This window comes from Euprymna scolopes, chromosome 16 (assembly GCF_053919585.1).
Source record: "Euprymna scolopes isolate OS-2025 chromosome 16, ASM5391958v1, whole genome shotgun sequence".
NCBI lineage: Eukaryota > Metazoa > Mollusca > Cephalopoda > Sepiida > Sepiolidae > Euprymna > Euprymna scolopes.
In genome coordinates this window covers 39,963,343-39,976,527 of record NC_136497.1, presented here as the reverse complement: position 1 = coordinate 39,976,527, position 13,185 = coordinate 39,963,343, and the positions used below count along the sequence as shown (strand labels likewise).

Below are 13,185 nucleotides of genomic sequence, written 5' to 3'. Positions count from 1 at the left end.
GTTAACTCCAACTCCTTTCCCTTCATTGTAGAGATCCTCAAATGCTAGAAGGCTTTTTAATCTAATAGCTTCTTTCCTCAAACTGTTGAAAGCTGGCATCTTTGATGATCCTCAGATCTGGCAATTCATCAGAGATCCAGAGTTCAAAAACTCAACAAATGAAGTGGAACTGGAAGCATAGAAGGTATTTGTTCTTGTAATGAAGAACTTTCTTGGCAACAATAAAGCCAGAAACTACGCAGAATTTGTCAATAACATTGTTGACTGCTTTCAGAAACCTGCGCTGCAATATGAGCGTCAAGATGCACTGCCTATTTTCACATATGGACCGGTTTCCTGAGAACCTGGGTTCAATAAGTGATGAATAGGAGAAATACGTTTTTTACTGTATACAATTTTTGAATTCATTTAATCCTCTATAAGCAGTTCTCTCCATTAGTTAGTCTTCCACGTATAAAATTGCATTTTTTTGTCATTCTGTCACCCTTAGTTTGAAATAACATTTTCTTTGCCAAACACAAAGATTGAATAAATACACATTATTTATCAGTTGTTTTTAACCAAGTTCTTTTGCCAACATTGTTTTCTATTCTGTTTTACAGTGGAAGCTGCAGGTGGAAAAGGTCTTGCTTGTATTGTAGATATACGCAATGAAGATCAAGTACAAAAGGCAGTTCAGGAAACTGTGAACAAATTTGGTGGAATTGATATTCTCGTCAACAATGCCAGCGCCATCAGCCTTACTGGAACTCTGCAAACTCCAATGAAAAAATATGACTTGATGAATGGAGTCAATGCAAGAGGCACATATCTCTGGTAGAGAATTTTATTTTTATATCTTTAAGGATGTCATAAAACAAACAAACAAACAAACCATAAAACTAAAAGTAGATTTGAGGTGTAAGAGGAGATGGTGTTTAATTGTTGTAATAGATACTGTCACAGATTATGAAATCTATCAGTCTTGTATACATAGCGTGGTGTTATGGAACTGAAATCTAGCCATTGAGGGTTGAGGATATGCATTGCATGGAGATAAATGATATGAAAATAATAAAATGGCTGTATAATGTAAGTCTTAAAGATAGGCTTAAATCTGATGACCTCAGAGGAAGGTTAAATTTGAATAGTGTGTAGAACAGTAGACTGTGTTGGTATTACCATGTTTAGAAAATGAATAAGATTCTTGAGTTAGAAGATGTAAAGCAGTTGAAGTAACAGTGCCGGTTGACAAGAGAAGGCCAAAATAAAACATGGAAGGAATGATATGGATGGACTTGAAATAAAGAGGGATAAAGATAACTTGGCCAGAGATAAGTTAGTTTGGAAGTCAATTTCTAAAAGTGATTCAACACATGCCAGTATGTAAAATGGATGTTAAACTGAATATGATGATGATGATAGTTCACATTGACATAAGTAGCAATGTTTGGGTACAGTTTGTAAGTAGGCTGGAATATTCAAACTTCACTCAAGTCATATTAAAAAAAAAAGTATTTGATGCTCCTGGCTTAGCATTGTAAGATAATTATCCAGAGAAAGTAGAGTAATTCTGAGAAAGGAGTACATCCTCCTCTACATCTTTATAGCATCCAATAAAAATGGTGCTTTCAGGTTGCCTTTGAATATGACCAATCACTTTATTTTACTTTTTACACACTAATACTGTCTGAGAAAAATATCAGCCCACGCTTTCATCTCGGTTATGGCTAAAATAACAACTTGTGTTCAAATGATCGTATATAATGAATCAATTACACTAGACATTGTATTTTGGCATTAAATAATCAAAAATGAGTTGATATGCCATAAAACAGATAAATGAAAGAAAACCATCTAAGATGAGCTTTGTAATCTGTACATGAATGATTGTGAGATTATTGTGTGAGTTTAAACTGTCATGATTAGTCTAGGTCATGTACCAAGTAAATTGTGACAGAAGTTTAATTGTTGAATAATTTCACTTGTGCATTTTGAGGAAAAAACCCCAAAACAATTGATTTTAATAGCAAAATGGCATAGATGTTGTTTGTACCAGTAGAGGATGCATTGACAATCAGTCTAAATGTGGTTTTGTTATTGTTAAGCTGAAGTACAGTTCTGTTTAGTTCTAGCAGGTCCACTTTCCCAGACTTTACTTTCTCTCTGAGAAGGGGTTAATTTATTGCTAATTGTCTAAGGCACATCTAAGACAGAGCAGTTCAGACCTTTTTTTTGTAGGACAGAGTACGCTTATCCTAGTGCACTGGCTTTTAAAAATCATGTCCGACCTTGTGTCCAACCTCAAATAACCTCTATAGCCAAATGCTTAGTCAGTTTGTAATTGTCAGATATGTTTCTCCTTTTTATTTGTCAGTCATAGTTGTAATATTTTCTAACCAATAGAAGCTTAGTGAACGTTGTCTAAAATTATAATGATCTTTGCGGGTATCTCTGCAAGTTTAATGATATATATAATGAATATCAACATAATGAATCACAGGTGATCAAGTCTTGAATAAATTTGTGAAAAAAGGTTATTACTTTGAAAATAAAAGAACAACCAGAAAATATCTCAACAAGAAAAAGGTTTTAATGAATGTATAAAAATACAGAATCCTAACTAAAAAAGTATTTAAAAACGATACATATATGTGAGTGATATTTTAAACAAGGGGAGTAACTCATATTCTTTAAATAAGAGTTATGTTCCTTGTTTACTTGGTGTACTTTGCTAGCAATTATGGGGAATCTTGCTTAATAACGTAACTAGTATTTGAAATTATAGTAGTATTATTGTCCTCAGACATTGATGAGAAATAAAGATCACTTCAACTGTAGTCTACAATATTACTCTGAAGCTCAATTCTGCGAATAAAAGTGTTCTACACTACCTTGAGAATCTGGCTCCTTTATAGTTTATATTTTTTAATGTGCACTGTGCAGTGCAGTGCACTGACGTTTAATTTATTTTATTTTATTTATATTGATAAAAAATAAAAAAAAACAAAAATTAATTTCTTGTAAACATAGAAAAAAGACATAAATTTTGGACAAAACTTATTTATAATGCAAAATAGTAAATTTTTCATTTTAAAAATTCATATTTTTGGACAAATACATATTTTTTTTAATAAACTAGCATTTCAGCCCGGCGTTGCCCAGGTGTTTGGAGGTGCATGTTGAGCAAAAAAAAAGCAAAAAAAAAAAAAAAAAAAAAAAAAGCGGTAATTTTTTAAAACTTTGATCCCTATTATCACTCCTAAACATTTATTGTTTTGGGCTCCAATCAAGTTATTAAGTTAGATCCATGTCCAAGGAACCTATATCCAAAATTTCAAGTGTTTGGACCCAAAATGTTCGGAGGAGTTTGGTAGAGTTCTCAAAGGTCAAATCGTTGAACTTTGACCCCTTAACAGCTAAATTTCTGGCCAAAAACGGATCACAAAGATTTTCCCAAATCTCAGTACCCTGTATATCAAATTTCGAGTATGTAGACTGAAAATTCACAGTTATTGTGTAGGGAAATGTACACACACAGACACTTTCACTTTTATTGATATATTAAACAAAAATATATACGGAAACAATTTTGTGTTTACTGTAAACTTTTTATGCAAATATTATGCAAGTATGAATCATGTAGAATATTTGCATGAATATAATTACATGTAATAGTTAACTAAAGATGATTATGCCATTAGAAAACCGAAAAAAACTAATAGGGAATTAATTAAAATGGATGTTGAAAAGAATATGCAAATTAGCTAGATCTTTTGCTAGTGAATGCATATATAAGAAAATTGTAATTTCTTTTTAAATAAATAGAAAAGAGGGTTGCCTTTTTTCTGTTGTTCTTGGCTTTCAGGCTGGGATCAAAGTGTAGTATCTGTTCTGCAGATGCTGCACTTGTCCCAGTCAATGGAGGGGAAACTCTCTATACTGGGACAATTATTATTTTGGGTCCCAACCAGAGTGCCCTTTTTGCCTTTTTTTCGGGGAGGGAGCTGGTTTAACCCCACTTTAAAAACAACCTCATGTCACATTTTGCTTTGGTGGGAAAGCAAATAAATACTAATAGAAAAGAGGGGTTTTAATATAAATATCAATACACACAAAAGAAAAACGAATTTATAGGAGTATAGATTTGTATATTAGAAAAACATTCGTTTGAGTATTTGTAAAAAAGAAAACATTTCACGATGTTTATTTTATTTAATTTATTTTGTATTTATAATTTAATAAAATTTGGTTTTAGTGCAGTTTAGCATCCTTAAGGAAATTGTGTTTATTTTAGGAGAGTTCTGTACTCACAAGGAAATAATTAACAAAACCTCTCTTCTCTCCATGTTAAAAATGATTTCCTAAATTTATTTGGAAATTTTAAACTACACAATTGCCAAAATTTTATTTTCGCTATTATTTATGTAAACAAACATATTCTAATGAAAGAAATTACTTTTCAGATTTTATATGTTCACCTACATTTTAATGTTTAAAATATAAAATGGACAGAGGCCAGATTTTCAAGGTACACTGCCGAACCCAGTACACTTTCATAGGAAGAAGTGGCATGTCGTTGGTGTGATGTTCTTTCATCTAAAATGTCTCTTTAAAATTCATGAACTAAAGTGACAAACTACTTTATTCATAAAAATGCATCAATTGGGTTTGACTGCTTGTTAACAATACTTAGCATACTCTTCCCATTTACTTGACTCCCCATGTAAGCAAAGACCAGGTTTCTTTTTTTTTTTAATATGGGAAAAATCTCCTATAAAAAGGGATACTCTGGATTGGGACAAAAGCATAAATTCTATCAGTGTAGAAGGGTTTCTCCTCTTCTTGAAGAAACACTACTACATTTTTATTCAAGCATAAAGGTGACTGAACGACTCTCTGTGCCCTTTGCTTCTAAAATCCAACTGATTTTCTTTTGACCTTATTCTTTGCTCTTAAGTAGTATTTCTGTTCACAAATCCATCTAATTTAATACATTTTTAAAAATTTTATTTTTTAAAAACTGCATTGTAATATTTTTTTAAATTCTGAAATATCATCATAATCAGACCTAAACTTTTGATGAACCTATTTCTATTATTTCTTGTACCCTCTGCCAGTGCATTTTGTAGAATATTAGCTGTTTTGTAATAATATAATTTTTTGTGCTATTTCCTTCAAGTAACTATTAAACTTCTTGGAGATTGATTCAAGAGTTTCAAATAAAATTGGTATCACCTTTATTATGGTGTTCCCGAGTCAATCTTATTATTATACATCAAGTTTAGAATAATTGTTAATTTTTTTTAACCATTAGTTCAAAGACTTTTACAATACCACTGGCGTTTATATCGCAAGTATCCTTTAATGAAACAAAGTCTCTAATTCCACATTAGAGAGTCTATTCTTCCCTACTGCTTCATTAGGGTGTGGAAATATGGATTCATACCTTTTTCCAAAAGTATTTATGCTAATACTACAAGCCTATTGCACATAATGATAAACATAACATACAACTTGTATATCCTAATATGATTATTTTTAGTGATTATTTTTCTTTTTAGTTCTTAAATTCTTATTTATTTCAGTTCTCGTGTATGTATTCCATATTTACAAAAATCTTCAAATCCACACATTCTTAATATCAGTCCACCTCTCAACATGCGACAAAAATGGTTCCAAAATCATGTTGGTAAGTTTGGATATTTTTTTGTAATTTCATGTGATTGAGTACATGGCATACATGTGAAGGAATTTTTGAAAAAAATACTTAGAATAACAAACCTACAACAAGGATAAAAATTGTTTTGACAGATAAATTAATGAAAATACACATTTTTCATGTGGAAACTAATAATTATTAAACAAAACAAAGAGATAAGATGCCTGTTAAAAGTAAAAAGTATATATATTATTATTTTTTATTTTTATTTTTTTAACACATTTTATCCTCATGTATGGTCAGAATGTTATTTTATGTATTTTCCAATATAATTGACTTAATTCCCTGCAAAAATCTGTGAAAAAAACATTTTTCAATTGACTTCCATTTGCTTTTGGTCCTGGATATGACCTTAAACTATATCTAGTGGTGAGGCCCCAGCTTGTGGGCTTTGGGGAGTGTGGAGCCACCCTTTAATTACCATTGCTGCCAGGTCCACTCTGACCCGGAGTGGTAGTACCTGTTAGGGTCCCAACTATCGGTTAAATAGAAACTGACTTGAAAACAACAGATATATTCTATTAAAAAAATTTTCTTCAAAATCTTTGGATTCGGCATTAAATAACCTGAAAAGGGTTGATATGCCGTAAAACAAAAACAAGCAACAACCAATCCACTTGCTTTTTGTCAGGTCTGTAGTATAGAACACCATGATGGAGTTTTTCCCATTTTGTTTATATGTTGGCTCTTATAAATGCATGTTTTAACAATGGACCTTTTGTATACTGATAATTAGTTATTGGTATCTTTCATCTTCCACACAGCATTTACAATAGGTGCCATGTTTTAGCAAAGTGTTCAGTCATAAAACATACCCATCAAACAGACCTTTCATTGAATATTCATAGCAAGGTTGAAAAAAAATAATTGGAAAAAAAGCTTTTATAATGAGTAACATTTGTTAGAGATAAAATTTAATACACGAATTATAAATTATATTAAAAAATACTTACTTTTCTAAAAATTAGCATCATAAAAATTAAGTTTTTATTTTTAATCATGCCCATCTTCAGAAAAGTAGATATGAAATAAACAGCAAATCTTTATTTTTCCCATTACTACCACTAATTCCAAACTTTGTCTACACTATGCATGCAGTATAATTCTCAGTATCAACTAATGAGATTATCAATGTAAGTGTGTACCAAATATATAAATAAATACACATAAGTAATTATTACACCCAATTACTAATATCAACGATATTTCTCTTTATTTTTAGCTTATACAATGGCCAAATATGGAATGTCAATGTGTGTTTTAGGGATGGCAGGTGAATTAAAATCTCAAGGTATTGCGGTGAATGCTTTATGGCCTCGAACAGGTAAGAATTGGAAAGACATGTTATTTGATTCTCTTTAAAGGTTAGATATAATAGTTAATGATATTTCTATTTATATAAGGTTAGGAATGTATATACATTTATATATTTCTATGTATAGGATTCATTCCTAAGTTAATTAACTGGTCATTATGAATTTTGAAACAGCTGCTAGGATTAAAGTTGGGTGATGTGGGCTGTATTTAGTTTAATTTAGTTTGATGCAAAGGAGGCAAAATGGAAATGGAATTCAGATACCTCAAATTTTTTGTTTTTAGTCTTTTTTTTTTTGTTCAATTTTAACAATAAGTATTAAACATCAATTATCAATCATGGAATCAATTTTATTGGCAAAAAAATAGCAAATTGCAAAAAAAACCCAAAAGGTATTGCCTTATGTACCATCTGAATGTTTGTCGAAAGTAACTTTCAACCTGGATTATCGTAGACATTATCATGACTTCCTCTGGCAGGTTGTTCCAGAGAATGAAAACACGGACAGAGACTGCTGCCTTTCTTCTGTTGAGAAGAGGAGACTATGACTATGTGCTAGGGTGAAAAACTCCTATAAAGGCTGATTTATATTCTCATTGATGATGCTGTATGCCAAAATTAAGTCCCCTTGTATCGTTCACTAAAAGATTTAGATTTTGAAACCAGTCTTTGCAAGTAGGCACGGAGAATCTAGTCAGCATCTTGGTTTCCAACCATTGAACATTGTCCAGGTGTACAATATCTTTTTGAAGATTGGGATTTGTTGCTTTGATAGCATACTCGAAAAAAGCAACTGTCATTAAGTTTAGAAAGAATCTTCAGATCAGGTAGAGAACATGCCTGTCCTCAATACATGATGTGTTGGTTTAAAGAGTTGTCCACAACTGTATCAAGGTTCTTTGCATTAGTAATGCTGTTGAATGCTTGAGGTAGAAAACTGATGGTCAGGGGGACAGTAAGTAGAAACATGCTTAGTTTGTGGAAAGGGAGTTGAGTGTAACTCAATTTTTTGTGGTACTTGTTAGCATTGGTTACCAAGAAGCGCAGTGGAATTACTGATAAGTTGGAAGAAGAACCAGTTTGTATGCCAGTAAGACAATGGAGATGGATGAAAACTCAGATGTGGACAAAGTATATCTAGATGGCAAAACTATTACGGTTGTCAAGAAGTTTTCATGATACATTTGTAGCACGGTGGAACAGGTATTAATGTGAATGCAAAAATTAGAATTGAATAGAGTAAGTTCAGAGAATTGCTACTTTTGCTAATCAACAGAGTATTATCACTATCGACCAAGTAAATAGTCTATCTATCTGTCTGTCTGTCTGTCTGTGAAAGACAAGCATAGTTCTGATAACCTGCAGAAAAGTAGACTTTGATGGTATGGCCACATCATAAAAATGGATGAGTTTTTGTGTTAGTAAATATAGAACAGTTGAGGTAGCAAGTTCAGTTCATGGGAGAAAGCCAAAGAAAACATAAGAGGATCTCAGGAATAAAAAAGGCTTGGATAGAGATATGTTACTTTAGAAGTCAATTTCTTGGAGCCATCCAACACATGCTAATGGACATTTGACTGAATATGAGATGGTGATGCTCGCTATTCTCCAGTCATTTAGCATCATATCTTCTTGAAGGTTTACTAAAAAAATGGGCCAAGATCAGTGCAAAAACTCGGAGTATGGCTTAGTGAATGTTCTTCATAATTAAATATTCTCCAAATTTCAGTTTCTTTAGAGTATTTTAAAGTTTTTTTTGGAGCCATAGTCTGAGCATAATCTTACATTTGAAAATTAAAATATTTCAGATTAGCATTAAATTTGATCCAGTCATTAAACACAAATTAAACAAAATTTTCTGAATTTCAATTTCTTAAGATCCCTTAAGCTTAAGCATTAAATTTGAGTAACAATAAGCTTCTCTAATGTTAAAGTTTTTTTTTTTATATAATGAGTCAATGTTTATTAAATCAAGGTCCAAAGGCCATTTGAGGATAAGAGTTAATGAATTTGGCAGGAGGATGGTCAGACAATACCGTGAGGATTGATAACAATAGTTGAAATTGGTCAGAATTTAATTATGTAAGAGAACGGCTCAACAAAAATTTGTTAACGTTGAACTTGAAAATAACCCTGTTATAGTCATCTGGGAAGCAGCCCTGTGGTATTCTGTTCCACAAGTGGGCATTTCTTTGAAAGAAACTTTGTCAATGGAAGTTCCATTTAGTTTTAGGTACACAGAAAACAAAAATTGTTTACAGTGGTTGTAGCTAGACAAGTTTTTGCGAATGTTTTACAGGAGGAACCATAGTTTGAATCTCATTTGAGCACCTATCATGAAAATAATGATAAAGTAACAACCTCTCTTCTATGAGAAAGAGCAGAGGATATCCTTCACTAGATTTCAAAATCAGTTTTGTACCATATCAAGGCAGGAAAGTGTCTTCTGGGATGCACCTCTCAACTGGAGAGATCACTTCACCAATCTGCTAAACAATGATCAAAACCCCTATCAAATGCTGCTATGAATAATGCTAATCCAACTTTTTATGACTCCCAAACCACTCTCCTATGTGTGAAGAGGTTGTTGCTGTTATCAAAATCCTAAAAAATAACGAAACTTTAGGCGATAATAACATAATTTCCGAGATCGTCAAACGCAGCATAAACATACTAGGGCCTGCCATTCATTTGATTATCAACTGTGTCTGGCAGACTGAAATTGTCCCCTAAGATGGGAGCAATGCAACACTGATACCATATCAGGTGATAAGTGCTGCTGTAACACTTAGAGGAGGCCAGACTAGTGTGGTTTTTGTCTTGAGTATGGTTTCACTAATCAAATTTTCACCCTAAAATGAATCCTTGAACATCATTGTTGCATCCAGCAAAAGACAATCATCATTAATTTCATTAATGACTGCACTTGACTCTGCTAACCATGCCACTTTCTGGAAGATCGTATTCTATTTAAACTTCTCAGTCTTCTTAAAGCTCAACATATGCATGTATTGTGAAGTATTTTGGGATACAAGGATGTGTTAATTCATTAGCACTTTAATTACATTATTGACTGAGTTACCTCAAAAACTTACAGGATTTTCTGGAGGTAACTGTTGATCACAACCTTGTTATTAAGAACTTGAACTATGCAGATGATAATAAATGCCTTGAAGACAAAAATAATTGCTGCTGACTTAGCTTCAACGGACAAAACATCCATTGTTTTCAATGGGGATTTTCTTGAAGTGGTTGAGACTTTTAAATATCTTAGTGCCATCATCACGGCGACGAATCATAGTGAAGCTAACATCAATTAGCATTACAAGTTGATTTTTTTTATTTTTAGCTAATTGTTATTTTATCAACTTGCATCAAAAGAGCTATGTAAAAGATGCTTAAAACTGTTTGAATTATGCAAATACCATCAGTAGTTCAAAAGTTATGAGAATTTTAAGTGCCAAAATTTAGGCTTTTCCGTGGACATTTTTCTTTAGAAAAAGCGGGCTAAATTACAGACATTTCAAGAAATTCGGTAATTTTGCCACTATTTATTTATTTTTTAAGCTATTCTCATGAAACTTGGCACTCTTATGTAAAATTGTGTGCTCTTTCTGATTATGCAGTCAAATCGTAAGTATCTCTTTACCATAAGCCATGAATTATAAATTCAGATGTACAAATTTCAATTTTTTTTAAACTGGCGCATGATATCATACAGTGGGTGTCTATTTATGAACAAAACTAAGTATTATAGTGGTATTTAAATATAGCTTTATTAAGAATAGGCATTTTCCTGCTTCCTCACCAAAGGAGAGCTTAATCTTGGGTGTAGCCATTGAATGCCTAAAGAGCATTCATGGCCGGTATTTACTACTCCCCTCAAAGAAAAAAAAATTTGGTAGGTATGAATTAATCTCGGAAATAAATCAAAGAAAATTTTTCATATAGATTTTGGATTTCTGTAAAAGATGGAAATTCCCATAGTTGACCAGAACTTATGCATTTTGGGACCAGTCCAATTTTCAATTTTGTAAATCCTCTCTATCTGGCCCAAAATATACCCTTATTTTCTGAGATGCAACCATAAATAGTACTCTACATGAATCCTTGATTTAACTTTCACAATCCCAGAATACCATGGATCCTGATAAACAACAACTATATATTCACCAGTTGATGGTAATTTTTGTGATTTCTATTGTTGTTTTACTGAAAATTCAATTTTATAAACAAAGAAATAAAGCGGTAATTTTTTACCTTGTTTCCACCTTAACATTTAAAATGATTACTTCTATAGGTTTTAGGGTATGCTGAAAACGATATTGCATTTAAATTTTTTGCAAATAAGTAGTTTTCCGGATATTAAGCAATGTCATTTCTTATGTTATTGCTGGTGGCCATCTTAGTATGCGCAAATGCAACCCTGAGAAACTATGCACAAATGCGCATACCAAGATGACTACCAGCAATAACGTAAGAAATGTCATTGCTTAATATCCGGAAAGCTACTTATTTGCGGAAAATTTAAATATGATATTCGTTTTCAGCATACCCGAAAACATTTAAAGGTAAAAAATTTACAAAATGCATCACGAACCGCCTAATTATTATTATTATTATTATTATTTAGATATCCTCAGTTAAAAAAAAGAAATGAGTTCGTTTTACAAATTCAAAAAAATAGTCTTGACAATAAGTTAAAAATAAATTCAAGTTTCGCAGTATCTTTTTTTATTTAATTGTTTGGTGAAAGTACAGAATAGTTAACAAAAAACACCCTTCCTTCCCCATATTAAGAATGGGTTTCTAAATAATGTTATTATTTCAACATGATAGCATAAGTGCACAAGTACCTTTTTATTTGTTACTAGCATTTCAACCCAGCATTGCCCGGGTGTTTTGGAGGTGTTTAGCAAAAAAAAAAAAAAAAAAAGTGGTAGTAGGAAGGAAGGATGTAACCCATACCATGAAGAAGAAAAAGAATGGGGAAAAAAACGTGATGTCTTTGCTGTTACGACCACTGTCAAACCGGGAGTGATGTAGGTTTTAATTAAGGCTAGACAATCGAAAATATCAGCGAAAAAAGCAACCCCTCCCTGTAGAAAAGTGCCCAGTTGAGAGTGAAGAAATTAATGTTTTTAGCCAATTTTTCGTCTGAAGGGTCGAGCTTCAAACAATACTGATCTTGTGAAAATCCGTCGCCTCTGTCAAAAGTTTTAGGCAGACATGCAAACATACATACATACATCAAATTTTCAACCCAAACCTATTAAAAAACTTGCCCTATCTCTGAATACCATTTAAGTAAAATTTAAAATGTTTAGACCAGAAAATGTCTGAGTAATCTGGTAGAGACCACAGAAGTCAAATTTGTTTAACTTTGACCCCTATTATGACTCCTTAACATTTATTTTTTTGGGCTCAAATCAAGTTATTAAGTTAGATCAATGTCCAAGGAACCTATATCTAAAATTTCAAGTATTTATACCCAAAATTGGCGGAGGAGTTTGCTAGAGTTTTCAAAGGTCAAATCGTTGAACTTTGACCCCTTAACAGCCAAATTTCTGCCTGAAAACAGATTACAAAGATTTTCCCAAATCTCAGTCCCTACCTTAAGTACAAGTAAGAAGTTAAACGCATGTACTTAGTACATTTTGTTGTTTTTTTAACGCTTTTAGTACATGTGTACTAAAAGCGTTAAAAACAACAAAATAGTATTGTTTGGAAATCAAATTTGAAAAACTCGAAAATTATTTATTTAAATTGACAAACTCAGAATAACAAATGACTAGTTTAGTAAGACGAAAGCAGAAAAGCAGTTTTCTATTTTTAAGAGAATACTTTAGTCAGCTCAGTGCATTAGTGCTTAGCGAGCCATTTTTCTGTAAGCGGATTTGAATTTCTATAAAAGATAACATTTTAAAGAAATTTCCGTACGATTAATAATTATCAAATATTTACATATTATACATGAAAATAATTCTGAAACTATTATCTATATGAAAATGGATGATATATGCCGATTTATCTTATCCATTTTGAAATATTCTTTGTCAACTTTGCTCGGTCATAAGTTTGCTTTCTGTGGTCGTAAAAATATAAATCAAATTCCAGTAGAGATGGACTTCTATGTTTATATAGCCTGTAAAATTTCAGCCATATCCAA

General features: G+C 32.0%; 1 protein-coding gene across 1 annotated transcript in view; it reads left to right on the top strand.

Annotated features, from left to right (window-relative positions):
- Positions 1–13,185, top strand: part of LOC145295920 (hydroxysteroid dehydrogenase-like protein 2) — a 47,604-nt gene that overhangs the window by 19,346 nt on the left and 15,073 nt on the right. Inside the window, exons 3-5 of the mRNA XM_080141732.1 lie at positions 603–816; positions 5,568–5,671; positions 6,924–7,025. Coding sequence (XP_079997858.1) covers positions 603–816; positions 5,568–5,671; positions 6,924–7,025 — 420 coding nt within the window. The remainder of the gene's footprint in view (positions 1–602; positions 817–5,567; positions 5,672–6,923; positions 7,026–13,185) is intronic.